At 39.2% G+C, this 27,384-nt stretch overlaps 1 protein-coding gene across 1 annotated transcript in view; it reads left to right on the top strand.

Annotated features, from left to right (window-relative positions):
* The window catches only part of PITRM1 (pitrilysin metallopeptidase 1), a 31,007-nt gene that overhangs the window by 1,375 nt on the left and 2,248 nt on the right, over positions 1-27,384 (top strand). Inside the window, exons 2-25 of the mRNA XM_010562994.1 lie at positions 20-189; positions 1,026-1,132; positions 2,089-2,240; positions 2,682-2,796; positions 2,915-3,011; positions 3,396-3,556; positions 4,790-4,916; positions 5,672-5,760; positions 6,339-6,467; positions 8,245-8,358; positions 8,782-8,878; positions 14,194-14,328; positions 16,289-16,427; positions 17,525-17,641; positions 18,775-18,907; positions 19,606-19,726; positions 20,545-20,621; positions 20,932-21,097; positions 21,226-21,326; positions 22,246-22,366; positions 23,158-23,229; positions 24,545-24,657; positions 25,203-25,328; positions 26,674-26,819. Of these exons, the coding sequence (XP_010561296.1) occupies positions 20-189; positions 1,026-1,132; positions 2,089-2,240; positions 2,682-2,796; positions 2,915-3,011; positions 3,396-3,556; positions 4,790-4,916; positions 5,672-5,760; positions 6,339-6,467; positions 8,245-8,358; positions 8,782-8,878; positions 14,194-14,328; positions 16,289-16,427; positions 17,525-17,641; positions 18,775-18,907; positions 19,606-19,726; positions 20,545-20,621; positions 20,932-21,097; positions 21,226-21,326; positions 22,246-22,366; positions 23,158-23,229; positions 24,545-24,657; positions 25,203-25,328; positions 26,674-26,819 (2,925 nt within the window). The remainder of the gene's footprint in view (positions 1-19; positions 190-1,025; positions 1,133-2,088; positions 2,241-2,681; positions 2,797-2,914; positions 3,012-3,395; positions 3,557-4,789; positions 4,917-5,671; positions 5,761-6,338; positions 6,468-8,244; positions 8,359-8,781; positions 8,879-14,193; positions 14,329-16,288; positions 16,428-17,524; positions 17,642-18,774; positions 18,908-19,605; positions 19,727-20,544; positions 20,622-20,931; positions 21,098-21,225; positions 21,327-22,245; positions 22,367-23,157; positions 23,230-24,544; positions 24,658-25,202; positions 25,329-26,673; positions 26,820-27,384) is intronic.

Below are 27,384 nucleotides of genomic sequence, written 5' to 3' on the forward strand. Positions count from 1 at the left end.
CCCCGCCTCCCTCCCTCAGGGCGGGTGCGAGGGACGGCCTCCGCTGGTGGGAGCGCGTTTGTTCCAGAGGGAAGCGTTCGTTTCAGGTCTCTGACTCGGGAGTCGTGGAGGTGGAAGAGCGTTCCCGCTAACGAAAGAGCGCTGCGGTACAGGGTGGGCGAGCAAATCCACGGGTTCACTGTAGAGCAGGTAAGCGTCGCCCTTCGCCTGCCTTTCCTCAGGTTCGTATGGATAAAGTGTCCCTTGGCGGGAAGGCGCCTAGGGGAGGCCAGGAGTCCGCTGAACACTTGGCGTAGATGCTTTGGGGGGTCAGTTAAAAAACGATGCAGCGGTTCCTCGTAGTTACCTCTCTGCAACCAGATTCTCTAGGTAACATGAACACGTGTTCCCCTAGGGAGCTGGCTCTTCTCGAGTAAATAACGCACCCCGGCCGTTTGTGTGTCTGCTGCAGAGGTTGAGTGCTTGCTCCTCTAAAAGTCCTGACAGATAACTGAACTTCACTGCGTGCTGCTTTATGAAATGTGTTCAAGTAATATTTTATCTCCTCAGCTGCCTTTAATATCTTTGTTAAGAACCTGCAATGGAACTAATATGTCGAATTTCTTCTCATTTTTTTAAAGAAAAAAGCAGAAGCAGAGAGTAAAGGTAATTTGCAAAAAAGTGATTGCTAGTGACAGAGCTAGTGGTAGAACTGGTTTCCCTGATTTTTCTTTTGCTGCCCTCACCGCTGGCTTTTGAATATATGTCTTTTCTTTGTACCTCTGATCGAATTGTTCTGGTCTTGATATCTATAACAGAAGAGTATATTTATTTGGTTGTAGTGTATTTTAAATGTTTTTTTAAACTTTATTTTCCATTTGCGTACTTTTTTTTTCCCTCACAAACCATAGGAACAAGAATTTATTTAATACTGTATATGGCAGTATTATATACAGATCAACAAACTGATCATTGCTATATCATCCATTATTTTATTTGACCTAGTTGCAGTCACACTGTAATACGGATGTTTTCTTCCAATGCAGGTGACAGCTGTTCCTGAGCTGTTCCTGACTGCAGTGAAGCTTAGTCATGATGGTACAGGAGCCAGGTATTTACATGTGGCTCGGGAGGACTCCAATAATCTGTTCAGGTAAACATTAATCTATGTATAGCACATTCCATCTCAGCATCACCTTGGGGTTTCTAAACTGTAATCCAGCTTCATAACTGGATTTTTATGTGATAACAAAGAGGATAGTACTTCCTTTGTGGGACTTCCTTAAAGTTTTTCAGGTTGGAACAGATGTCATGACGTCTGTTGTTCAGTCTGCTGCTCAAAGCAGGGTCAGCACTTAATTCAGGTGCAGTTCCTCAGACACTTATCCAGGTGGGCCTTGAAAACTTCCAAAGACAGAGATTGTGCAACCTCTCTGGGCAACCTGTTCCCGGTGTTTGACTGTCCGTATGGTGGAGTGGTTTCTTCCTTAATATCAAGTTGGAACCTGCCTTGCTTCAGTTTATGAACGTGGTCTTTTGTCCTTCCCTCATGCGTATCTATGCAAGGAACCTGTCTTCATCATAACCTCCTTGTAGGTATTGGAAGGCAGCTATTGAATCCCCTGATGTCTTTCCTTCTTCAGGCTAAATGAGCCCAATTTCCTCAGCCTCTTTTCACAGGGCATGGTTCCAGCCATCTTAATGGCTCTCCACTAAACTACTTCAAATTTATTATCATCTCTTCTGTATTGGTGAACCGAAAACTGGACTTTCCAATAAACTGCCTTCTGGCTGCAAGTTGTAAATCAGTTCTTTTTTTCCATAAGGTTCCATGAAGGTTTTTTTCTGAGCCTTTTGGGTAAAAAAGAAATGTGTTTAGTTACATGCTGAAAACTTATGTACCACCTCCAGAAGTAGAAGTGCAGAGGTTGTACACCCTCTGGAGGAGGTGACTGAGCATTCAAGAGTCTTAAGAACTCAGTAACTCTGCATCCTGCTCTATGTCATGTTAGTTACTGGACACTGATAATGTTCCCATAAATCACAGCTGCAGTTAAGAGGTGGGTGGACTTCTCATCACAAATAACCACATTCCTCTCTGTCTTGCAGTATACAATTCCGAACCACTCCAATGGACAGCACTGGGGTCCCGCATGTTCTGGAGCACACTGTGTTATGTGGTTCTCAAAAGTATCCTTGCAGAGATCCATTCTTTAAAATGTTAAACAGGTCACTGTCCACTTTTATGAATGCATTCACAGGTGAGCCCACAGTAAGTAATACCACTTAAAATGCTTGAGGTTTTATTGCAGTAGAGCTGTCTGTCAGCTCTCCCTAATTTCCCTTTGGAGAGCCGTTATTGTTAAGTGTGAATGTTGTGAATGAGATATTACAAAACTAACAAGGCAAGGCAACAAAATAGATCTTGTTCATTTGGCAGTTACAAAGTCCTGATGGAGCTAGATCTTTATAGTATACAACAGTACACTTAACTTTGCTTTTGCCATATATATATAAATAATTTTCATGGTAAAATAATGGCAGTGTTAAACTTCTATGTATTCCTCTGCAAAAACCTATTTCATTTAGTAAGTTTCTTCTCTTCCAGTTACTTCATATAGATGAGAACTTAAAAATAAATGAGGGCAAAATGCATCTTAGACTTTCTAAATTCTGATCTTTTTATGTTTCTTTATATGCAGCTAGTGATTACACGCTCTATCCGTTCTCAACACAAAATCCGAAGGATTTTCAGAATCTCCTGTCAGTGTACTTGGATGCAGCTTTCTTTCCATGTTTGCGGCAACTAGATTTCTGGTAAGATGTGGACAGCTTGAGGTGTATGGAAACCTCAAATTAAAAAGAAAAAAAAACAGAACAAAATAAAACTAAAACCTTAAAACTCCCAACACTTCCTGTTATTAATTTTTTTCAGGCAAGAAGGTTGGAGGTTAGAACATGAAAACCCAGCTGATCCTCAGACACCTCTAGTCTTCAAAGGAGTTGTTTTTAATGAAATGAAAGGGGCGTTTGTAAGTTTTGTGAATGTTTGGTTTAAGTGGCCTAAGCTGTAGGTTATCAGTGGTGTTACTGCACCAGAGATTTCCATTCCTCTGAAATTTAAGTCCTCAGTAAAGTCAACAATCTGTTACATGGTTATTCTTAAAGTTCAGCTGTCAAAAGTTTGTTTACATATAAAAAACCACCTTGTTAATGGATTGTATTGTAGAATTTTCTTTTAAATTGACATGGTAATGTAGCTAGTTTTATTAAAGTATGTGGGACTACAGAACAAAATGCTTATGTGAGGAGGAGTTTCTGTGTAAGTTAGAGCTCTGAGGTCTTATTATTGAGCACCTTTTATTTTAAAAATATGTGTTTCGATGATTTTTACTGAAATGTGTTTTCCTCTTAAGACAGATAATGAGAGGATATTTGCACAGCACCTGCAGAATAAAATTCTCCCTGATCACACTTACGGTGTAGTATCTGGTGGAGATCCATTATGTATTCCTGATCTTACATGGGAACAGCTTAAACAGTTCCATGCCACACATTATCATCCAAGCAATTCCAGGTATCTGAGATCTGTGACTAACTTTTTAGGTTATATAGTGTGTTAGCACTCTGTTCGTATTTTTGTGAAGGGAGAACCAGCAATACAGTGTTTCCATTCACATGGCCAGCAACTTAGATAACCTGTGCCCTACAGCACCTAGGACAGCATTGAAGCAAGGAATTTGCTCTAGGAAGAGCAGTGAAGGGTGAATTGGAGGCAGGAAGGAGAGATGGCTGATTTTCTAGAGTGCATCTGCCTGCTTGATTATGATGATTTGTTTTGAGGATTTCAAATATTGAACTTATATGGGTCAGTGGGAAATGGAACATGCTAATAAGTACTTGGTGATACTATTAGGGAGTTATGATACAAATAGTGTAGATGAGTCTAGGAGTTCCTGTCCTCCTTGAAGTCAACACAGATGAAGTTATAAAATAAAATTCCAAATGAACGGCTGTTCATTTGCTCCTGAATCACACAGTACTGTATCAGGTTCTAAATAATGGATATTCATTTGAGTCGGATACTAATTCTTTCAGTACTAATAAGGTATGCAAGCTAAAAGTCAAGTTGAAAGTGATATGGAGGGAAATCTATAGTATTGTTGTTTCTTCTGTACTGATTTTGTGGTCAATCTGTTAGTCTGATTAATTCACATACGAAACATCAGCTTGTGTAATGATAGTGAATTTACCATCCTTTGTTTTTCTCATCATCCCAAGTATTCTACTGTACCTGTGTTAAGATTTTAATCGGGGAATAAGATTTACCCGAAACATAACCTCGTGCTCATATTTAATCCAGGTGTGGGAATGTGCTTGGTAGCCTGACCCCCAGAACCCAGCCATGTTTTATAGATCAGTTAAGACATAGATCATTGTATTTTATACGTTGTGTGTGAGGACCATAAGAATTTTGTCCTCTGAAACTTTAGAGCACTGGGATTCTGGCTTCAATTACTAATGTTTTTTTCTTGGAACCTTGTATATTGCTGCAACTAAATGAATTCTAGCTTTTTGTGGCCTCTGAAGCATAAACCAGAAGCTGAAAAATATGGAATTTTACCAGATCTGTGAGTTTTATGTATGTGGCAAACTCATGGGTCTTTAACCTAGGGGCCCTTCTATGTTCCATTCTAGATGCAACTGAATTGCTGAAAAACCACATGAAATTCAGAGTATAATAAAAGCTGTTACTGTAAATTTCATGTAAAATCTGATGCTTAACCTCAGTCTTTCATTTGAAATGCAGATTTTTCACTTATGGTAATTTTCCACTGGAGCAACACCTGAAACAAATACATGAGGAAGCATTGATAAAATTTGAAAGAATTGAATCAAATACTGAAATCCCGAAACAGAAACTCTGGGAAAAGCCTGTAAGTAAAAAAAAAAAAAAAAAAAAAAAAATTAAAATTAAAATGAAACAAACAAAAAGAAACAGTGCACATCCAATCTTGGACTTGCAGAAACCAAATATAACACATTAATGTTTTAGGCCAGCCTGCTGGAGTTATTTTTTTGTTTAGAAGTGTTTTTGTGTGTAAATGAGCTGAAGTATTTTTATATTTGGTTACAGTGCGGAAAAACTACATTTACTTTTGAGTTTCAGTAATGTAATGATTGCGTGCAGTTGTTTATTTTTCTTATTTTCCAGTTTTCAAGTCCCTCATCATTTGAAGCACTGAAACATTTATTAATGGAAAGCATTTAGTGCTACTGATAGAAATATTGATACTTAGTGTCAGGAATATGCCCTCTAATGGTACCTAAGCTTCCAAACATTCATGTCAAAAATAATTTTTTCCATTCTCTCCTTCCCTCCTCCCCCTTTTCCTCCCTGGCTTATCCCGAAGTGTAAGCATTTCTTTGAAACACAGCTCAGAACATTAATTATGGCCAGATTTTCTTGATCCTCTCCTCTATTGTCCACTTGTAAAAATTGAGATACCACTCATATTTTTGAAGATATCCCGTGTTTGTGTATTTACTCATGAATATTGAACTTGCTCATGAGTATCTGTAAAATTATTTGAAATCTTTGGAAGGAAGATGCTACGAAGATGCAAGCAGTCATTTTTTTTATTTGTATCTGAGTTTATTCTGCATCAAATGTATTTATTATACTTTACAGAGAGAACACAGTGTAACATGTGGCTTAGACTCATTTGCTGCCGATCCTTCCAAGCAGACAACTGTCAGCGTCAGCTACTTGTTGACAGAGTAAGTGTATCAAAATGAAATTCTGAATCAAAGGCTCATTTTAGAACTTCAAGCAAGATGCAGGCATATTTCATGTCCCCCAATCCCTCTTCATAAATGTCATCTTTAAGGTAAATAATGCCATGGAAAAGCTAGACAAATCCTGCTTTAGTAGATGAGAATTTAATTGCTAAGCAGAATTTTTCCTGGTTTTTTTTTTTTATTTTTTTAGCAGATAGGCATAAGGAAAATTAGGCATTACCTTACAGAACTGTTCAGTTGATTAGACTTCTGGGATCACTGGCTTCCTGTCTTTCAGTTTTGTGCCATGTGCAAGCATTTCTGTATGACCCTACTACTAACTTTATCTACCCTTGCAGCCTAATTTAACTTGCTTTACTGCTAGTTATAACAAGTGAAAGATGCAGGACTCTCTTAGTTCCCAAAGGTTTGGTGCAGTGTTCATAACTGACCATTATTTCTCCCTTGCTCCCTCAACATTGTTTTGTGGAAGTAATTCTTCTGAAATTAACTCAGTGATGCTGGGTGTCACATATTCGTAGCTTGATGTTTTTTAAGAACTATTAATTTTTCTTCAGTATTACAGACACTTTTGAAACGTTCACACTAAGCCTGTTGTCTTCACTGTTGGTTGAGGGGCCGAATTCTCCTTTTTACAAAGCCTTAATTGAGTCTGGTGTTGGTACAGATTTTTCTCCTGATGTTGGGTAAGTGTTGCAATTTACATTTCATCACTATAAACAATATTAGAAAAGTTACAAACCACTATTAAGTTGGGAGAAGTCATCTCTCATACTGGCTATTTACACCAGAATAAGCTTATTTTAATACTAGAACATCTTAAGAGTTTCTACTCATGAACTATAAAGCATTCTCAAGTGTAATTTTTGGCTTGTCAAAATAACTTGATATGTTAGTTTGTACAAACTTGTACTGTTTAAAGCTTATGAACAAGAAAAATGGGTAGATAAAAACATGGTATACCTTCAGTGCCCTAATTTACTTGGGGTTTTCATCTTGGCCATTTAGGATTACTCAGAAGAGTTTGCTAGCTCTTCTCTATACTGTGTTACCTTTGTTTTTTTGCTTTAATTCTGTGATTTAGTAGTAGGTAGGTTTGTCACAAATGCACTTTTGTGCAATTAGGTGCCATTAACTTACTATTACCTCAGTACAAAAGGATATTTCTGCCAACACTTACTTATTCAAACTGTAGCTCTTGCAGCCAGTCTTCTGAGCTCGCTCAGTGCTGCAGACTAAGGATGCATGCATTGTCTTCACCTAACTACAGGCTCAGCTGCTCATTGTAGTTTGCCTTTATTGTCAGCAGAAAGAAAGAAGCGCTTTCAGGGCATAATTCCTCTGAGTGATTTTTAGACTTGAGGATGATGAAAATCACGCCTTTGTCTCCACTGACTGTCTTGGATATTTGAGTGGGAAACCTTAATATACTCATTTATGATTTTAATGTCTTGGAGACAGTTCAAGCCAGGCAGAGTACTCTATGTGAAGTCATGGGCTTCCTGCAAGTCCTGTGTTATGCATTGGCAGTGCCATGCAGACATCTTGATATTACAGAGCATGGCAGCAGAAATCCATCTTTAGACACTGAAGGAGTGATTCAGTTGTATGTTTTGTCAGCTGAACCTTTTCCAGGTTGACTATATTAATACGGTGTTGAGCCATACAGTGAGATGGCTTTAATTTTCCTTAGTGACTGTGCTGATGAATCAATCTAGAAGAATAAGTTTGAATCCAGAAATCAGTATTCCAGAATTCAATACCTGAGTCTGTCATTGAATTCCTTCTGTGGTTTTTAGACATGGAATAGTGGATGTTTAGAGTTGATGAGCACCTATTGCTTTTTGTTTGTTGCCTTCAGTTTGAACTGCTAGGTGTTCTGTATTTCTGCAAGTGTCAATTTGTCTCTCTAAAGATGAGTTCTTATGGTTAACCCTACCTGACAGCTTGGTCAAATTATCTTTTTTTTTTTTGAGTACCATTGAAAATAATTGCAACAAACATGGAACACTTCATCTTCACCACTTAATTTACAAATACTGCTTTAAAACTACAAATTTAAAAGTACCATTCCAGTCACTTGCTTAAGTAGAATGTATGTGTTTGGCCTAAGAGGCAGCTAAAATTTTTACCTTAAAAAAAGAGACTTCTTCACCTGAAAGTACTTACAGATGAACGGGAAGATGAACAGAAAAGACCAGCTTTTCTTCTATAACTGTTTTTCTTTCTCTAATATCATATGCCATATGTTTTCTTAACAGTGGCTACTACTACTGAAATTGAACAAAGAAATGCTTTTAAGTTCTGGGTTTTGCCTCTTTGGTAATTATTTTTCTTTCTCTCTAGCTTTTAAAAGCCATTGTATGTGGAAATGATGGGTATTTTTTCCCCTTCTGCCTTTGCTGGCAGGTTTAATGCTTAAGTTCTAGTACTTGTCACTGAGTTGAATATGTTTTATTCTAGGTTTAATGGCTCAACAAGAGAAGCTTATTTCAGTGTTGGTCTACAGGGTATTGCCGAAAGAGACATTGATACTGTGAAACAGATAATTGCCAGAACAGTTGATGAAGTTATTGCGTGAGTAATGCTAAATTTTTGAGAATACTGTTAGTTCCTTAATACAGTCTTACAGTTAGATATTAATAATATATAGACATATAATAATACAGACATATATTTAATAATATGCCTTAAAAATTTAGTTATATTAAATGTGCCAAGGAAGCAGTAATATTGTTCAATACTCCTAAAACTTGTATCTGCTACTTCCTCTGTTGTAGCATATTCATCAGCATAACCTTCAGGAGTTTAATGATATTAGTGCAGTTTCACTGAATGACACAGCATGATAAGATTATTTCATATCAGATTTAATTCAGTGTGGAAGACATTATGTTGTAATGCTTCCTTTATCGATGTTATAATTCATTTTCATAACTTCACTGAAGGTGATTAGTGTTAATGGATATGATTTCCTTCTCTCATCACCCCTTCCCAAAGGAAAGGATTTGAGGAAGATAGGATTGAAGCTCTACTTCACAAAATTGAAATCCAGCTGAAGCATCAGTCTACGAGTTTTGGACTTGCCCTGACATCTGTAAGTCTGTATGTGTGCCCATGAGTGGTGTTTTTTTAGGAATGGATAAGGAATCTACTGTCTGCGTCTTTATGAAATTTGGGGTCATTTTGTAGGCTCTTGATACGTAAAACTTTTCACTTCAGGGCTTTTCTTTTGTCATCTCATATACATCTTCCTTCTTTTTGGTAGCCTTCAAACTATTGCTGGACTCTACACTGTATGACTTAATCGGGCAGTGAGCCTGTTGTCTTTGCCTGAATAGTAGCTTTGACTGCAGTAGCACTGACTACTTCTGTAAGAGAGGCATGACGTACTGGCTCTTGGAACTGTATGTTTTGGCTAGATGCCTATGTATTTTTAAAAATTAGAGGGACTATATTTTTCTATGGAATTTAGGGTTGTATTGCCGTAATTTAATTTCAAGATTCACAAGTGAAAATGTACACTAATTCAATTCTTGGCCTCAAATTTTGATACCAAAGCTGTATCAAAGTTTTGATCCAAAGCTGTTACAGAAAACATGTTCCACAGCAGAATGTGGTGTCTTTGAGAAGTTTGCAAGTTGTTGTAAATTTGGGAACAAGTTAGCTGCAGTATTTGCAGTCAGTTTGGAAATTCAGGGCCTCCTACTGCCACTCGTCCTCCTGTGTCCTTCCTCTGGTTTTTTTTCTGCTCTGCAGCAACTTCAGTTGCTTCACAGCTCTTCCACTTTCTATCTCAAGGGTTGTATCTTCTTCAGCATGAACGGGAGTTCATTCCTTTGGCATACAAAGTTAGGTAAAGAAGCAGAGCCCTGGATTAACATGAGACTTGCAAATGGGAGAGCCACAGCCAAGAGCTGTTTCAAATCAGATTGCCATACAGTGATACAGACAAATTGTGGATGTTTAATTGCCTGTCATGTTTAATAGTAGAATCTGGCAAAATGTGCCTAACTTTGATAGCCAATAGTTTCTAGCATGTCTTCAGATTGTGTGAGTAATTCTGTCTGGTGAAATATTTACGCATATACTTTATCTTTCAACATTCTTAAGTCTTGAAGTTGATTCAACTGTTAGGACTTAATTCTAGAACAGAAAGCTCTTAAACAATTCTTGCTTTTAAAGACCAGTCGTGGCGTTTGGTGTTAATACTCCCATAGAGGAGGATTATATTTCAGTTCATTTCCCTGAGGTCATGTTTTAGAAGTTGACCTTGAAAAAGGTCTGAAAGGGACCTAGTTAAAACTAAAGTAATCATAGAATGGTTTGTATTGGAAGGGACCTTTAAAGATCATCTAGTTCCAACCTCCCTGCTCTGGGCAGGGCCATCTTTCACTAGATCAAGTTGCTCAAAGCCCTATCCAACCTGACCTTGAACACTTCTAATGATGGGGCATCCACAGCTTCTCTGGGTAAGCTGTTCCAGTGTCTCACCACCCTCATTGTAAAGAATTTCTTCCTTATGTCCAATCTAAATATACCCTCTTTCAGTTTAAAACCATTGCCTCTTGTCCTGTTAGTACAGGCCATGGTAAAAAGTCTCTCTTGTGTTTCCTATAAGCCCCCTTCGTATATTGAAATGTCCTCCTGAAGCCTTCTCTTCTCCAGGCTGAACAACCCCAACTCTCTTAGCCTTTCTTCATAGGAGAGGTGTTCCAGCCCTCTGATCATTTTTGTGGCCCTCCTCCAGGTCCGCTCTAACAGGTCAATGTCTGTCTTGTACTCTGGGCCCCAGAGCTGGATGCAGTACTTCAGGTGGGGTCTCATGAAAGCAGAGTAGAGAGGGAGAATCGCCTCTCTCAACGTGCTGACCATGCTTCTTTTTATGCAGCCTGGGATACGATTAGCTTTCTGAGCTGCAAACACACATTGCGGCCTCATAGCCAGTTTTTCATTTCCCAGTATCCCCAAGCCCTTCTCTGCAGGGCTACTTTCAAACCATTCATCACCAACTTGTACTGATTGCTCATTGTTGCCCCAGCCCATGTGCAAGATCTTGCACTTGGCCTTATTGAATTTCATGAGAATCATGTGGGTCCACTCCTCAAGCCTGTCCCAGTCCTTCTGCATGGCATCCCTTCCCTCAAGCGTATCAACTATACCGCTCAGCTTAGTGTCATCTGCAAACTTGCTGAGCGTGCACTCAATCCCACTGTCTATGTCATTAATAAAGGTATTGAACAGTATTGGTCCCCATACGGATCCCTGAGGGACAGACATCACTTGTTACTGATGTCCATTTGGATGTTGAGCCATTGAATGCAACTGTTTGCATGCAGCCATCCAGCCAATCCCTTATCCATCGAATAGTCGATCTGTCAAACTCTTATCTCTCCAATTTAGTGACAAGGATGTTGTGTGGGACTATGTCAAAGGCCTTACAGAAGTCAGGATAGATGACATCAGTTTCTCTTCCCTTATCCTTCAATGCAGTCACTCCATTGTAGAATGCCACCAGATTAGTCAGGCATGATTTGCCTGTGAAGCCATGTTGGCTGTCACAGATGACAGCCTGTGTAATTTTAAATGTTGTGTGGTAAGGATTCTCTAACTTCCATGCTGTAGTCCAGTGCTATGCTAGCTTTACAGTTAGGAGGGCTTTCCTCTGTGGGATGTATTTATTTAAAATGCAGTACGATAGGTGAACCACTGTCTGAAGAGTGGGGCTCAAAGAGTTTTAGTAAATGGAGTAGCATCTGGCTGGTGGCCAGTCACTAGTGGTGTTCCCCAGGGCTCAATTTTAGGGCCAGTTCTCTTCAGTGTTTTATCAGTGACCTGGACATAGGATGTGTGCATACTCAAGTGTGTTTGCTGATGATACTAAATTAGGAGGAGTTGTTGATTCCCTTGAGGGTAAAGAGGCCTTACAGAGAGGTCTTCACAGATTGGAGTTCTGAGCAATCACAAACTATGAAATTTAACAAGGACAAATATGGATTCTGCACTTGGGACAGTATAATCCTGCATGTACTTGTAGACTGGGGGAAAAGGCTGGAGTGCAGCCCTGCAGAAAGGGCCTGGAAACCTGGAAACATTCAAGGTCAGGTTGGACTGGGCTCTGAGCAACCTGATCTAGTTGAAGATGTCCTTGCTCATTGCAGGGGGGTTGGACTAGGTGAGCTTTAAAGGTACCTTCCAACCCAAACTACTCTATGATTCTATGATTCAAGGGATCTGAGGGTTTTCGTGAGTTCAGTATGAGTCACATAAAGCCAAAAACAGCCAAGCATATCCTGGGTTGCATTAAGGACAGTATAGCTAACTGATCAAAAGAAGTGATTGTCCCACTACACTCAGCATTGGTGCAGCCTCACCTCGAATACTATGTGCAGTTTTGGGCTCCACAATGTAAGGACATAATAATATTAGAACATGTCCAAAGGAGGGCAACAGAGAGCTGAAAGGACTAGAGGGCATGACTTATGAGGAGCTGCTGAGGATAACAGGTTTGTTCAGTTTAGAAAAGATGAGACTGAGGGGTGACCTCATTGCTGTCTACAACTCCCTCATGATGGGGAGCAGAGCAGGAGGTGCTGGTCTCTTCTCTCTGGTGTCCGGTGATAGGACGTGAGGAAATGGCTTCCAGCTGTGTCATGGAAGTACAGATTTGGTATTAGGAAAAAGTTCCTCGAGGAGAGGGTGGTCAAGCACTGGAACAAACTCCCCAAGTGTAATGGTTTTGGCTGGGATAGAGTTAAATCTCTTCATAGTAGCTAGTGTGGGGCTATATTTTGGATTTGTGCTGGAAACAGTGTTGATGATACAGGGATGTTTTCATCACTGCTGAGCAGTGCTTACCCAGAGCCAAGGCCTTTTCTGCTTCTCACCCACCCCACCAGCGAGGAGGCTGGGGGGGCACAAGGAGTTGGGAGGGGACACAGCCGGGACAGCTGACCCCAACTGACCACAGGGATATCCCAGACCATGTGGCGTCATGCTCAGCATGTAAAGCTGGGGGAAGGAGAAGGAAGGGGGGATGTTGGGAGTGATGGTGTTTGTCTTCCCAAGTCACCGTTAGGCATGATGGAGCCCTGCTGTCCTGGAGATGGCTGTACACCTGCCTGCCCATGGGAAGTGGTGTACGAATTCCTTATTTTGCTCTGCTTGCATGCAGCTTTTGCTTTACCTATTAAACTGTCTTTATCTCAACCCAGTTTTCTCACTTTTACTCTTCCGATTCTCCCCCTGCATCCTGCTGAGAGGGGAGTGAGCAAGCGGCTGCGTGGGGCTGAGCTGCTGGCGCGGGTTAAACCATGACACCAAGGAAGTGGTCATGGCCCCAAGCCTGTCAGGGTTCACAAAGCATTTGGACAATGCTGGTAGATACATGGTTGAACTTCTAGGTTGCTTACTGAGAACCAGCACTGAGTTGTTGTAATGAACCCATGGAAGCGTCAAATAAGGAGTGACTAATTTTATTTCGAGAGAATTATCTTGAGCATATTCTAAAAGAATACTATTCCTTAAAACACACTAGGGAATTTCCACAGAATAGATAATAATAGTTATTACTGAAAAAGTCTGGAAGGCTTGTAATACCTGCTTGTAATTAAAGAGGTGAGACAAGAGGAGGTGGTTTTGGCAGTTCCAATGCATTTGTTTTCTATATGCTTTTAAGAGCTTTTTCTTTCATATGTCTTGGGATTTTTTTATTTTCTTCTGTTGCGTTTTTTCTCCATTCACAAAGACTAGAAGTGGAGGAAATTTTGATATCTTGCTCTGTGGTGTATTGGAAGAACTTTCAATAGCAACTCGAGCAAACTTAATAGTCTCAAACTAGAGAATAAAACTAGAATAAAAATCCTTCCAAAAGAAATACCCTGTGGGTATTGCTGGTTATTTAGTATCTTCTTTCTCCAATTTACCATCTATGTTACATGTCTGAGTTACCTTATTATTAATCATTTCATCTGACTTTGATACAATAAATGGGTAGACTGTAATATTTATCTACTACTTTGTCTCTACCATCTGTTTCTTTTTTCCTTCTTTCTTGGGCTGAAAATTGAATTTATTTTAAATGAGAAGGAGGAAAGACTATTACAGTGGATTTTCAGAATACAGATATACACACCTATACAAAAAAAAAAAAAAAAAAAAAAAAAAAAGTGGTTTGGTATGATAAAATTAGAGGAGAGAGTAGAGAGAACAGCGGACAGATGATGATGGAATAGTCCTTTAACCTGAAGAAAGTTTTCAGCTTTTTTTTTTTTTTCCACTCCAGATATATTAGAACTCACATATATCTGCTATTCAAATATAAGTGATAAGATGGTTTTGGAATACAGATGCTGTCAGTAGTAGAAATGCAGATGGATTGTCCTGCTTACCTAATTATTCTTTCTCATTCAGTATATAGCGTCTTGCTGGAATCAAGATGGGGATCCAGTGGAGCTTCTGAAGATTGCAGATAAAGTCTCTCGGTTCAGGCAGTGCCTTAAAGAAAATCCCACATTTCTTCAGGAAAAAGTTAAAACATATTTTAAGGTAGGCAAACTTATGGAAAAATATCTTCAGTATCAATTTTTAAATCACAGTTTTGTATTTAAAATTCAACTGAAGGCTAATTTTTTTATAACCATACTGCCTATTTTTAGGTGTAGATGAACAGCAGCACTTTTGAATGAAGCATGTTAGTTTTAAATAGTTGAAGTGAAAACTTTTCAAAATGGAAAAAATTGTCTGATTGGACATTTGGAAATACACATATTAGAACATTGATAAAATGCTAATGATGTACTGAACTGTGATGTCTGATGCTATAGAAGGGCACTCTGGGTCTTTCCTAATGAGAAGCTCAGATGTGAATAGAGAATTATAGACCTAGTTATGTGTTCCTTAGCATTGGCATAGCAAGATGTATCTCTTTTCCCTTGAAAAGACTTTGCTTCTAAGAAAGATCATTCTGGTGCTCCTCTGTTTACTGAACTGCTGTCTGAATTTTGCTGTCAGCGCCAGTTGCTTTCTGCTCTTTTTCTTGTTTTCCTCTCCACGTGTTCTACTGGAGTTCTTGAAGAAATAAAAACAGTAAAGGCATTATAACATTGAATAGTTCTGAAGCCCTGAATTAGTAATGCCAGAAATAAAAAATCCAGTGATAGCAATGCAAAAGTGGTTTTGGGGTGGTTTTTGGTGTTTGTTTTGTTGGTGGGTTTTTTTCCAATCAAATTGTTCAAGTTGTTTTGAAGGGCAGATCTATTATAGGTAATTGCCAACCTGATTTAATAGTGAGTAAATGCTGGTTCTTATATACTCAAAGGCAACAAGAGACAGTGGCATCAGCTGAAATCTGTTTTCCTAAAGGCGTTATTAGTGTCTGGAAGTAGTAAGGAGCTGTTAAGGTTTTGGCTTTTATAGGGAAGAAATAGAGGTGCAGTATTTTTGAGAGTGTCCTTTACTATGCAGTTCTGCTGAGGGGGCTAAGGCAAAAACATGACTCAGTAGGAAGTAATGAGAATAGTTGGATGTTCTTATATCAGAAGATTATGCACTGTTGTACCTTGTGCCTGGAGATAATAAAGCTAGAAGGCTAGGAGCAAGGAAGAGAATGCTGTTCATCCTGTCCATTTTACTATGCCTGATTAATTCTGCATTTCCCTCTTCAACTCTGTAGTCAATCAGGTTTCCATAGTCTTTCCACATAAGCACAGGGGAGATAAACTAATAAAACGGAATCCGATTACATTGTTGCAAATTACTGTCTGTGTCTGTCAGTGACAGATGTTGCTGTTTGACTCCTACTTTGAAATGGGCAATTTTTGAGGTCACTGTCTTTTGACTAGCCTCCCAGTATTATATGAAATGGAAGCTGCTTGAGTAATTTTGTTATTACAATTCCATAGTCCTGTATAAACGAAGAGCAGCTGTGTCACAACAGCATAGTTGTGTCACAACAGGAGTTGTGACACTTGCATAATGCATGGAGTTCTCTGGCAGCAAGACTGATGTAAAGCATTTCTGAGCAGGATAAGGCATGCACATTTTACTTCATATGGGATCTCTGTGTGCTCAAGCTTGGGCAGGTTGAAAGAGGTATTTAACGAAACCCTCCTGCATGTAACCAGATTCCTCATCTTAGAACATTCTCCAGATAAAACTTGTGGCATGCTGCTCTATAGCATTATGTACAGTTGTTTAACCTTGATTTAATTAAACTAATGAGTACGGTGTGCTGTTGAGGGATTCTGACTCTATACTAAAATTTCACAGAAGGTTGTTCATGCTTGTTCTTGCGGTGAGCTGCCTCTCTTCCCCACCCTTGCAGCAGACTGTTCTGTGTGAAATGAAGAGTTCAAATTGCCCGTTTGTGATACTTTTGATAATATGCAGGGCAAATGATGCACAGACTGGTTTTTATCTACTGCTGATGAAGCAATAATCTGAAGCAAAACAGGAGGCAGTTGCCCTCAAAATTAATAATGCTTTGTTTTTGGGTATACTTCTGCAGGATAATCCACATAGATTGACTCTGTCAATGAGTCCAGAGGAAGACTACCATGATAAACAAGCAAAAATGGAAGCAGAAAAGCTGGAAAAAAAGGTCAATGCTCTTTCTGAAGAAGAAAAAACCCAAATCTTTGAAAAAGGTTAACATGCTTTTTCATATTTTTATTTGGGTTACTGCTTAAAAACACAGCTGGTGTTCTATAGAATATCTTAAATTCTCTGGCACTCTCCAGCATTTGCTCTGAAAGGAATGATTTTTTTTGTTGGAAGTTTGTGTGTATGTGTTATGGGGCTATGCAGTATGGTCTTTACACTACTATGTATGATTGGTATATTCCATTAGTTTTAACACTCAAAAATAGAAAGATCAATGTCTCCAGTAGGGCAGAAGAAAGGAAATTGTTTTAACATATCGATCTGCTTATTCTTTCCCATGTTAACTTGCAGTAAGTACCAAATGAATTCCACCATTTACCTTGAAGCTGTTTATTTTTGAGGTCTGCTCCATGCTCCTATAAAACTTAGAATTTGTAATTTTATTTCTAATCTTTTCTGCTTAAAAAGCCAACTATAAAAATAATGTTGTGTTTAACTTATTCTGGGCAATAACTTGGAAACCGTGGGCAGTCATCTAACTTTGTGAAAACAGTGATCTAGTTGCAGAAATCCTCCAAAAAAAGTGGTGTAAACTTTTGAAGCTTTGGTACTAGATGGGGATAGGGGAGCAGAAAATCAGATGAGGCTTGCTACTTACAGAGGTAAATTGGAGAGTGCTTAGAGATGACCACCTGGAATTTGAAAGGCTGAAATGTAAAATTAAACACAATAATTTAGTTGCATCAGTGTACTGACAGAGCACTTGGGTAAGAACTGGGGAGAATGGCTTAGAAATAAGCTTCTTACCTCTAAGGTCTGGGTTGCCTGTGTTGGTGTTAGCAGAGCTGTGTGACAGGACAGGCTGTCAGATGTCACTTCTTCAGGGCTTAAATTGCATGTTACTGTAAACAGATTGTGAAGGGGGAATTGGAAAGAGAGTTTACAAAGATAGTGTTCTGTTTGCTGTTGCAACGTGATAATCTACAGAATTTGTTTCAGTACAATAATTGAAAGAATTGTTGATAGAAAATCCTAAACTCAGACTCTTGTGTTTTTCTGATCTGTATCACCTCGGTAGGTTTTGACAGCACTTTCACTAAAAACTGAAAATGACAAACTGGTATTCTGCTCTCCTTACTAGGTTTGGAATTAATTGCTCTTCAAAGCAAACCTCAGGATACGTCTTGTCTCCCAGCTCTAAAAGTGTCTGACATTGAGCCCAAAATCCCATTCACTGTGCTGGAGACAACACTCACAGGTTGGTGTAACCACTGTTCAGATTGTTACCTAGCTGCTTGCCCAGCTGTTGCTCTTTTTTGCTCTTTGCAAAGCATATGTACTCACTGTTTGTTGTCCATAGTTACGGTCCTTTTCCTCTAGTCCGCCACCTCTGCAGTAGACTTTGCAGTGGATTTGCAGATGCTTCTTGCCATCGCCTCTGAGGGGCAATGTGGGGCTCTTCTCAGCTCCAGCCAGCCACCCACCCTTCCCAGGGGTCTGGCAGTAGCACTCCTGATGCAAGTTCCCTGCCCTGCTTACTCCCCCCCTGCCCTGCAGTCAGAGGAGTCTCCAGGTAGTGTGCTCCACTGCTCTTGAGCAATCTCCCTGTTTTCCAGAGACTTAGCCATGGTGCTGCACTACTGGCAGCTTGTACAGCAAGCCTTCCTTACAGCTTTCCCTCCTTACCCATTTTCTACAGAATATGACATACAGGGGCCATGGGGGGAAGAAAAAAAATAATACTGTCATTCTTTTTAACTTCAGTGCAAGTTTCTCCCTGTTTTGCCGGTGGCTGCCCCATGGATTGATAGGAAACAATAAATTGTAGATCTCAATTTTGTTACAGTTCTGCCAAAATCTTGCAGGTAATACTGCTCTGTAGTATATTTCTAACATACACTTCCCTGCAAAAATTGCCAGCAAATGTCAAGTACTGTATAATTTTGATGCTAAAATGACCTGGTTTTGTGAAGATTCTAATGTGTATATTCTAATGCCCTAGCTTAACAGAGAATGTACAGTGCAGGAACCTGTTTTCCTCAACTTTTGAGGTCGTGAATGCAAAAAATATGGGAGAAAAACTTCTTGACTTGTTCAGAAACAAATTACCATTCCTTTATTTGAATGTTACCTCTAAAATGTGGCCTCTGTCAACGGAATTCTCTCTTCACGTTGTCCGGGTACCCCTTACCTTACCATGGACAGAAACAATAAAACCCCTTCAGTCCAGCATTCAGTGCAATGTGCAAAGTTTAAACAAGAAGTGGCTCTGAAGTGCCAACAGAAAATAACTCTTAATGGGAAGATCTTGTAAGAAATTGTTTTGCTTTTATGTGTTTATAGTAGGAAGCTGTTAGTTGTTCTTTGCTTTTGTTTTTTTTTTTTCCCTAGCTGATGAAATTCCTGTCCAGTACTGTGCTCAGCCAACCAATGGGGTGGTTTATTTCAGAGCCGTTTCCAGCTTGAACACACTTCCTGAGGAGCTCAAACCATATGTGCCGCTCTTCTGCAACGTCATTACAAAGTGAGAGGTTTACTTTCTTAGAAGCTGAAGCAGCAGGCTGTAATACACCTTACTGAAATAATACTGCTTTTAATAATTTCAGCATCTGTCCTTATTATAGAAGGGAAATGCTGATATGTTGGTGTCCTGCAGAAACAGTGGTTTTCCCTCTTCCCCACGGACTTGCCAACACCTTTCCCCTTGTCCTTCAGTCTCTGCATTGCTTTGTTCCCCATCATCAACACAAGCACTCTATGAACAGATTGGAAAATTCATATAAATGAAAAATAGCCTAGCAGAAATTAAAGTTTTCACTTGGATAGATTTTTGGTCTAATTTCACTATGTGGTCACAGAAACACTGACCCCACCATAGGGGAAAGAGTGGCACAGAGCAGAACAAGTGACCTGGGCTGGGAGGAATCTATTGTTTTTATTGGCAGTAACAACTTAAGTGATGTTCCACGTGGATGCTGGTAGCAAGCCTGTGCATAAAGCTCACTTTTTAATACACCATTTTGAATTAACAGGATGCTTTAATTGAAAAGCTTGGTGTGACACTTTTATAAGGTGTGAAGTATTGTGTTTGCTTGGTAATGCCCCAAACTGTTTAGTTGCTAAATTAGTATTGCCCTAAACAGTCTACTTTGCAAATGCCGTATGGATCCTGGTTTTGGCATACAGTGAAAATGGGAAATAAATCTCTTTTGTTTTTTGCAGGCTGGGATGTGGAGCCCTTGATTACAGGGAACAAGCCCAGAAAATAGAACTGAAAACAGGTGGGATGTCTGTCAGCCCTCATATCATTCCAGATGATTCACACCTGGATGTGTATGAACAGGTAAATTAATCATAAATTTCAAGATGTTACTCTTGCAATAAGAGCTGTGTAGTTAAGGGTCAGTCAGGGCTTCCAGGTAGAGGGTCAGCTAGTGTGCATTGAAAACTTTGTGTATAAAAGGACTCGTGCCTTTTTGTGCAAGATATAAATTTGACAATTACAATAACTTAGTATTTTTTCTTAATGGGAGTGCATGATGTGGTTATCCATTTTAAGGCAGTGCTTCACTAGCATCTGTCACCATATTTTTGAGTGCTGCAAAAAATTTTGGAAGCAGAGGGTAGAGGACAGAATGGTATCATGTTATAGATAAAGATTGCTGTTAATGTGTGTATGTCACTGTTACTGTGGTTCAGAAACATGGAATGTTTGCAAGATTGTTAAATGTTAGTATTGGGCATAACAGTCCTAGCAATATTTCTTAAGATTTTTTCAGACTTGCTGGTGTCTGTTGCTGTGGCCGGCTCCCCATGGATCCTGGATTTGAATTAGGGGGACTCCTTTGCAGAAAGGTGCATCCCCAGAACAGTTTTATCTGTACTTTATGTGAAAAATAAGAAATTCTGTTTCTGAACTGCTACTTACTATTGAGAAGGAGGAATCAACAGGCTTGCTTTGTGTGAAGAACAGTTACGTTTCATGTCTGCTCTGATTTTAGTAGCATAGCCTGCATTAAAGTGGTTTTGTGATGTGTAGCATTAGGTTGGCATCATTGCATCACTTTCATAAAAAGTTATTGTGCATTTCTCAGGCCATTGCTTTGGTTGTCTCGTGTGAAGGGGTTTTTTTTTGTGTTTTGTTTTTATTTTTTCCTTCAGGGTGTGCTCTTTTCATCTCTATGCTTGGATAGAAATCTGCCAGACATGATGCATTTATGGAGTGAAATATTTAACAAGTACAGTACATTGGGTTTTGTTCATTTGTGGTTTTGCATGTGTTTTGGGTTTCTCTTTTTCCCTCTTCCCCCAACCATTCCCTTCTTAGAGATCCTACTTTGGGGTTTCTTTTTATAACTGTATCTTTAGTAGCTCTCAGTTTTTAAACCTAAGTAGTCCATCATTTGCATGACTATATAGTGGATTAAATGGAGAACCAACAGTTTAAAAGCTCTTTGTTGAACTTGATATGGTGAATGATTCAGTATTATAAATTCCGTTGGTGTGCTTTTGCATGAGACCTAGAGACCTGCTTCTACTCTTTTTCAGCCCCCGATTTGAGGAGGAAGAACATTTCAGAGTGCTGGTTAAGAAGACTGCGCAGGAGCTGTCAAATGGGATTCCGGATTGTGGGCATTTATATGCCTCTATTAGAGCCAGCAAAAACCTTACGCCTTCTGGAGAACTGCAAGAAATGTTCAGTGGGATGGATCAGGTGAAAAGTTAACGGCATCCTTCAGCGTGGCCAAAATCCTCAACTTTGGAATTACAGTGCTCGTTTTTGCTAATTCTTTCTATTGGCTTAATTAATCTGTAGTCTTTCTGCCTTCTCTTCCCACACAGGTGAAGTTGATGAAGAGAATAGCAGAAATGTCTGATATTAAACCAATACTACGCAAATTACCACGCATTAAGAAGTATTTATTAAATAGTGACAACATCAGGTGAGTTCCAGCTAAAAAGAAAAGAAAAGGGGCATTTTCGTTAAAGAGAGGCCATGGCCTGTGACTGTGCATTTCTCGGTGCACTTCATGGAATACTGGGGTTTTATGAAATGGGAGATCTGTAAAAAAACTACAAAGATATTATTAGTTTAAATTCTCCTTGCTTACAAAGTGGTAGCTATGGCTTATTTTGTTCAATTTTAACAGGTATGAGAAACTTACAGCGAATTTGATATGTAGCTGTTGTACCAGAAGTGTGTTAATCACCGGTGGGATTTTACAGATATACTCAAAGTTCTGCCTTTTTTTTTTTCCTTGAAGGCGCCCATGAGATAAATACTGTTGTATTGTAACAGTAGAATACAGTTTGTTTTGGATGTTTTTCTCCTAAAAGGAAAATAGTGACATTCTGAAATCTGCTTTATGCATATATTAGAAAAAGTAAGAGGGCACTTTAAGGTGTTTAGTGTCAGACACATTAGTTCCAAAAACAGATCCATTTGAAGTGACATAAGTTGCAAAGTTTTGTTTTGCAAAGCATGAAATGATGAATGAAATTATGGAAATATCTACTGTTCAAAACCATGGTAAGTCTGCCTGTAAAGAGAGAACACACAGTGCATTAGTTTCTTCGTGAGACATTTATAGTTTGTGAAACTGATGTAGTCCTGTGACAGCTACTGCTAAAGTTTAGAGCCAAAAGAAAAGCGATTGGACCTTGACTTTTTTGGGGAGGGCACATCAAATGCTGGATTATGAGTATTTTGCTTTTTTTCTGTGATAACAATTGTCATTTAAGTGCAGATCTAACATTCTGATGATATAATAGAAAATGTTTAGGAAGACAAAGTGGTGCAAATTATAAAGGACTGTCCAAAACCACAAAAACATGTAAAAACTTGGTATGTACTTTTAACAGGTGTTCAGTGAATGCAGCACCTCAACAGATACCAGAAGCATCTAAAGAAGTAGAGAAATTTATAAAGGGCATAGCTAGAAGTAAAAAAGAGAGAAAACCTGTTCGTCCCCATGTGATTGAGGTAAGAAATTACTTCATTTGTGACTGGGGCATCAAATACAGTTGACTTGATCTTGTGTAAAGACCACTGTACAATTAGAAGATCATCTGAACTCAGGTACTATGTCCATACAGAGAAGTCTGAAGAAATTTGCAAGAGTCAGCTCTGTAACAAGCTGCTACGTGTTTTGCCACAGAAGCTGTTCTTTACCGCAATAAAATAGATAATAGTAATCCTGTAGATCAGCTAGTCAAGCCTTGCCATGAGGTTACCGCTTTTGTGTGGGATGTGGAAAAAGAAATTCTTCCTTTCTCTGTTGCATAAAACTGTAATTTCTTTTTTAGCTGAGCTTTACTTGAAAAGTTGGCTAAAGGAAATAGGGCATGACGTGCAGTTCCTCAGTTGCATAGAAGTTTGTTTTGTTATCTGGCTGTTCAGGACATTTGGCACAAAATGTGCTTGATTCAATAGAGTTGACAAAGGATTTGCTCTGCCAATACACAGCTCCGTCTTAATTTCTGACGAGACTGGAATAAACTCCCAGTTCCTTACCCATGAGGAAAATGATAGTCTGAAACTTCTGGGGCCTCATTTAATCTGTCTTAGTGTCTTTCACTGCCAAATTACTCTTGAAAGGAAATTTATTTGGCATTTGCTTAGAAATTCAAATATAAAGAAGTAATTGAGTTGCTTGCTTATGTTTGTGAAGACACAGTCTGATGATAGTTTCAACGAGGTTTGAGTGGTAGGGGTAGTATTCTTGGTCTAAATTGTTAAATCATCTTTTAATATGAGGGCTGGGTCTCTTGTAGAAATCTTCAGAAGTCAAACCTGTGGGAAGTGAAATGCTTACTGGTTTGCAGATCACAAGGAAACTAGTCAACGTAAGTACAGTATTGGTTGGCAATATTGGTATTACAGGGCTGTTACTGATACTAATGGTCCATCTTAAGCTGTTACAGATTCTTTTAGTATTTAGAAGAACACCACTGAAACATAATGTGCCCTTCAGTTCCACCCTCTGACTGGATTGTTTCCTTAAACTAGCCGTCAAACTTCTCAATCCCTCTGTGTCATCCTTTTTGTTATCTTCTCTTTGGTTCTGGTGTGAAGATCATTTAGCTAACTCCATGTCTGTGCATGCAGGCAAATACTCGCTTGTGCTGTCTCTTGTAAGTGATGCTTATTTTATTTTTAACCTGGTTTCTTTCAAAACCAGGCTCCTGTGGTGTCACTTCCTCTTCTCCCTAAATGATTCTGAATGTGAGTGACACCTGACAGAAGAGCATCAGTGACAATTAAGTAAAAATGAGAATCTGTATTTAGCTACAGGAGAGAAAACAGCTTAGCATACCCTGAGCTCTCCTCTGAGAAGGTGGCAGGGAGAGCTCAGCCCGCGGTTTTGCTTGCTGACCAGTGATGTATATGCTGCTGTGCTTGGCCCAACCAGCCAGGGTTGTGTGAGGGGCTGGAGAACAGCTCTCTGAAGTTAAGAAAGCCTTGAGAGTATTGAAACGGGGTCATAAAAGCTACTGGAGGTGTGTAAGGCTCTGCTCATGCTTAAGCAAGCGCACAAGCAGGTGTATGTGTGAAAGAGGTGAAGAAGTGAGTGCTACAGAGGCCTGGAGACATGAAGAGGACTGGAAGTTTTGAAGTGGGGTTGTAAGGAGGACTTGAGTTTATTGCAGGGGATGTTTGAGTGGAAATTCATACAGCTGCTACTGTTCAAAAATAGTTTGCATTTTTTTGTGGGTTTCAGTTTCTGAATTTGTTTTCAATATTTAAAATTGAGTAGATGGATTGAAATATAATGTGGTGACCATGTACTTATGTGGACATAGAAGTGGAGAGTAATGAACACTTGCTTCAATCAAAGTAAAGACATGGCAGAGGAAGCATGCCACTCAAAACTCTTTGGTAATAATACAAGATCTGCACAACTGAGAAGCTGGTGTGCAAGGATGGGTAGCTGATGGACAGTGTCCATGCACTTTAGTTTCCCAAGGTAATCCTGTGTACTGGATTGCCAATATGGGCACAAGCGAAATGTCACTGGTTGCAGTGTAGGTTAAGGGGCAGCTTTAGTATTTGTGTGTCTGTATGTTTGGCAGAATTTCACAGTTCTCAAAAAAGCCAGAGTTCTCATATGGGTGAATTGTCTAATCTCTGCTAACTGACAATAATGCATTTTTCTCCTAGGATCCTACTTTCAAACCATGCCAGATGAAGACCCACTTTGTACTTCCGTTCCCAGTGAACTATATTGGGGAATGCATTCGAACAGTTCCCTACACAGCTGCAGACTATGCAAGGTGGGAAAGCAGAACCAGCAGGGAGCTTCAGCATATGTTGCACAGCACAAAACAAAATGGAAGGTGCTAGGCTGACCACAGAAAATGGAGTATCGATAGAAAACGCTTTGCAGTGCATTTGTCACAAAATCTTTATGGAGCTTCCTTTATATTGCTAGGTCCAGAAATGCCCTGTTTTAGTAAATGCTGAGATGAAGTGATGAGGGGCTGCTATCCCCTAACTTCTGAATAAACAGCCCTGCCAACTTGGATGTGTTGGAGTTGACAATCCTATTGCGTGCAACAAAGTTTAGGAGGCTGCTCTTGTATTTCATTAAAATGAAATAAATGGAAATAGTCAAAGAATGTTCCAAGGCAATGCTGCTCTTAAAATAATGTCACATTATTCAGCTATTATTAAATATTGAGTATTGTTATCATTACTGGTGTAGATTACAAGCAATGCGTTGCAAATAGGGATCTTTGTGAACTTCAGAGGAAGTTGAGAATATTACTGTTGTCCAATTCATTTAACATCTTTGCTGTTGATATTTCTCTTGTTACAGCCTTCGAATTCTTGCACGGTTGATGACAGCTAAATTCCTACATAGAGAAATCAGAGAGAAAGGAGGGGCTTACGGTGGAGGTGCTAAACTTGGTCACAATGGCATATTCACTTTCTACTCCTACAGGTAACAGTAGGTTCATTCTTTCCTGTACATGTCTAAGGGGACCACCAACTGCACTTGCATGTGTCTTATTTTTGACTTAGTTGTAGTTGTCTTTCAAGATTAAGTAAAATGAAAAGAATGAAATAACAAGAAAGTGATTCAGTGCTGATGAAGTTAAGATTAATTGCTTAAGGTATATGATAAACCCCTCCTTGCTTTCTCTGGTTTCTGTCCTTGGGAAAGCCTAACTTATCTCTGCTGGTAGCAACCACCATTGTGTCTCTGTACCTAGATGTTAAATGTCTCGGTACCAGATTTATGTAAAACTGGCTTTCACTTGTTTCTTCCTGGGTTGAGGAGGCCCTAAAGAAGAGAATTCAAGACTATTCTAAATTTGAGACCAGGAAGTAGAACGATGTTGTTCCTTATGTTCCCAAGTTTGAAAATACACAGCTTCCTTTGGTGACTGGCTGGAATAATCAGAGATTCAGCAGAAATCTTTGCTGGTGATGAGCTAGAACTGCTTTCTCCTTCTTTTCTTTTCCATTTTTTTGGTTGGTTTTTTTTTTTGTTTTGTTTTTTGGGGTGTTTTTTTTTTGGTTTTTTTGTTTGTTTGTTTCCCAGTCCAGAACAGTTACCTTGCGTTGGTGTTTTACCTTGCATTGATCTTACCAAAGCACTTGCGAACTGGAGGTATTAAAGACTAGTTGTAATCCCCACTAAAAATGTCGTGTGGCTAGAGTCCTGGCTTAAATCATTTTTCTAGACCAAAGGCAGCTTAGCACAGTACTTGGTCAGGATTCCTAGCTAAAATTTGAGCAGCCTTGCCTTGCTATGAAGCTTCAACATGGTAGGACTTGTCCTGGTTAGTATTTCAGTAGTTGTTAACCTGTTGTACCTGTTTTACAGAGAGCAAAAACAGGTGTAGCAGGAAAAGCAACTCAGAGAAGATACGGCATATCATAAATATTACTGGTGTTGATATTAATGGCAGTTATGCTTACTAAGCTGGTGCAGCAAATTGATAGGGCATTGTAAACAGTGCTGGTTTAGCATCTTTTTTAATACCAGTTTTCTGCATGCTGTCTTAGAACTACTTTTAGGCAACTGAACTTGCTGCACTTGTGTATCTAAAATTCAAAAAAATGCCTGGTTTATAACACTTTCTTCGGGGAAAAAAAAAAAAAAAAGCCCAACCCCAAAACTTCTTTTTGTACGTTAAAAGGAAGTTTATCATTTGGTTTAATCCCCATGTATGTATGCTTGTGTGATGCATAGTAAACTATGAATGAAATGAGAACAAAGCAATTAGGCTTTCATTTTCTAAGACTTGAAGTAATTAATTTTATTTTTTTTTTCTTCTAAGAGACCCGAATTCATTAGCCACCTTAAAAACATTTGAAAAAGCAATCAAATGGGCCAAATCTGGAGAATTCACACAACAAGATATCGACGAAGCTAAGCTAGCAGTATTTGCTGCTGTAGATGCACCAATAGCTCCTTCAGATAAAGGTATACTCTCAGCAGCCTCACAGTGCTGCCAATATTATTTTTTTTTATTTAAGTTTACAGGGAAGAAAATAGTTTGCTAAACTGTATCGTATGATAAAATTTCTACTTGGCAGATGTAAGACAATTGCAGTTTCAACAAAGCAGTCAATTCCTGTTGCTCCCTTTCCGAAATGCCACACGCATTCAGTCTCTCTACTGAAGTTTTCATATTCATACTGCTCCTTGATGTCAGGTGAATACGGCCAGGAGATGGAGGCAGATTAAAGAAACAACTTTAGGCTTGGAAAGGGCATTAAATGCAAGCAAATAAAAAGAAATATTGGTCTTCTGATTCAAAAAAAACTGAAGGATTATTTTCCTGACGCAAGTATGCATACTGACTATGAATGTCTCTAACCTTTTGTGCATACTTTTTTGAAGAAGTTAAAGCATAAAAGTCTGCTACGGTGGAGCATGTTATCTTCTCTACATATCTGCATACTTGTGATGGCTTGGTAGTATCTTCACATCTTTTCAAGTTGCTTACTTGTTGCTTTGCTTTCCTTGCTTTTCCCTCCCTCCCCCA

Source organism: Haliaeetus leucocephalus, unplaced genomic scaffold (assembly GCF_000737465.1).
Source record: "Haliaeetus leucocephalus isolate CR32 unplaced genomic scaffold, Haliaeetus_leucocephalus-4.0 Scaffold0, whole genome shotgun sequence".
In the NCBI taxonomy this organism is placed as follows: domain Eukaryota; kingdom Metazoa; phylum Chordata; class Aves; order Accipitriformes; family Accipitridae; genus Haliaeetus; species Haliaeetus leucocephalus.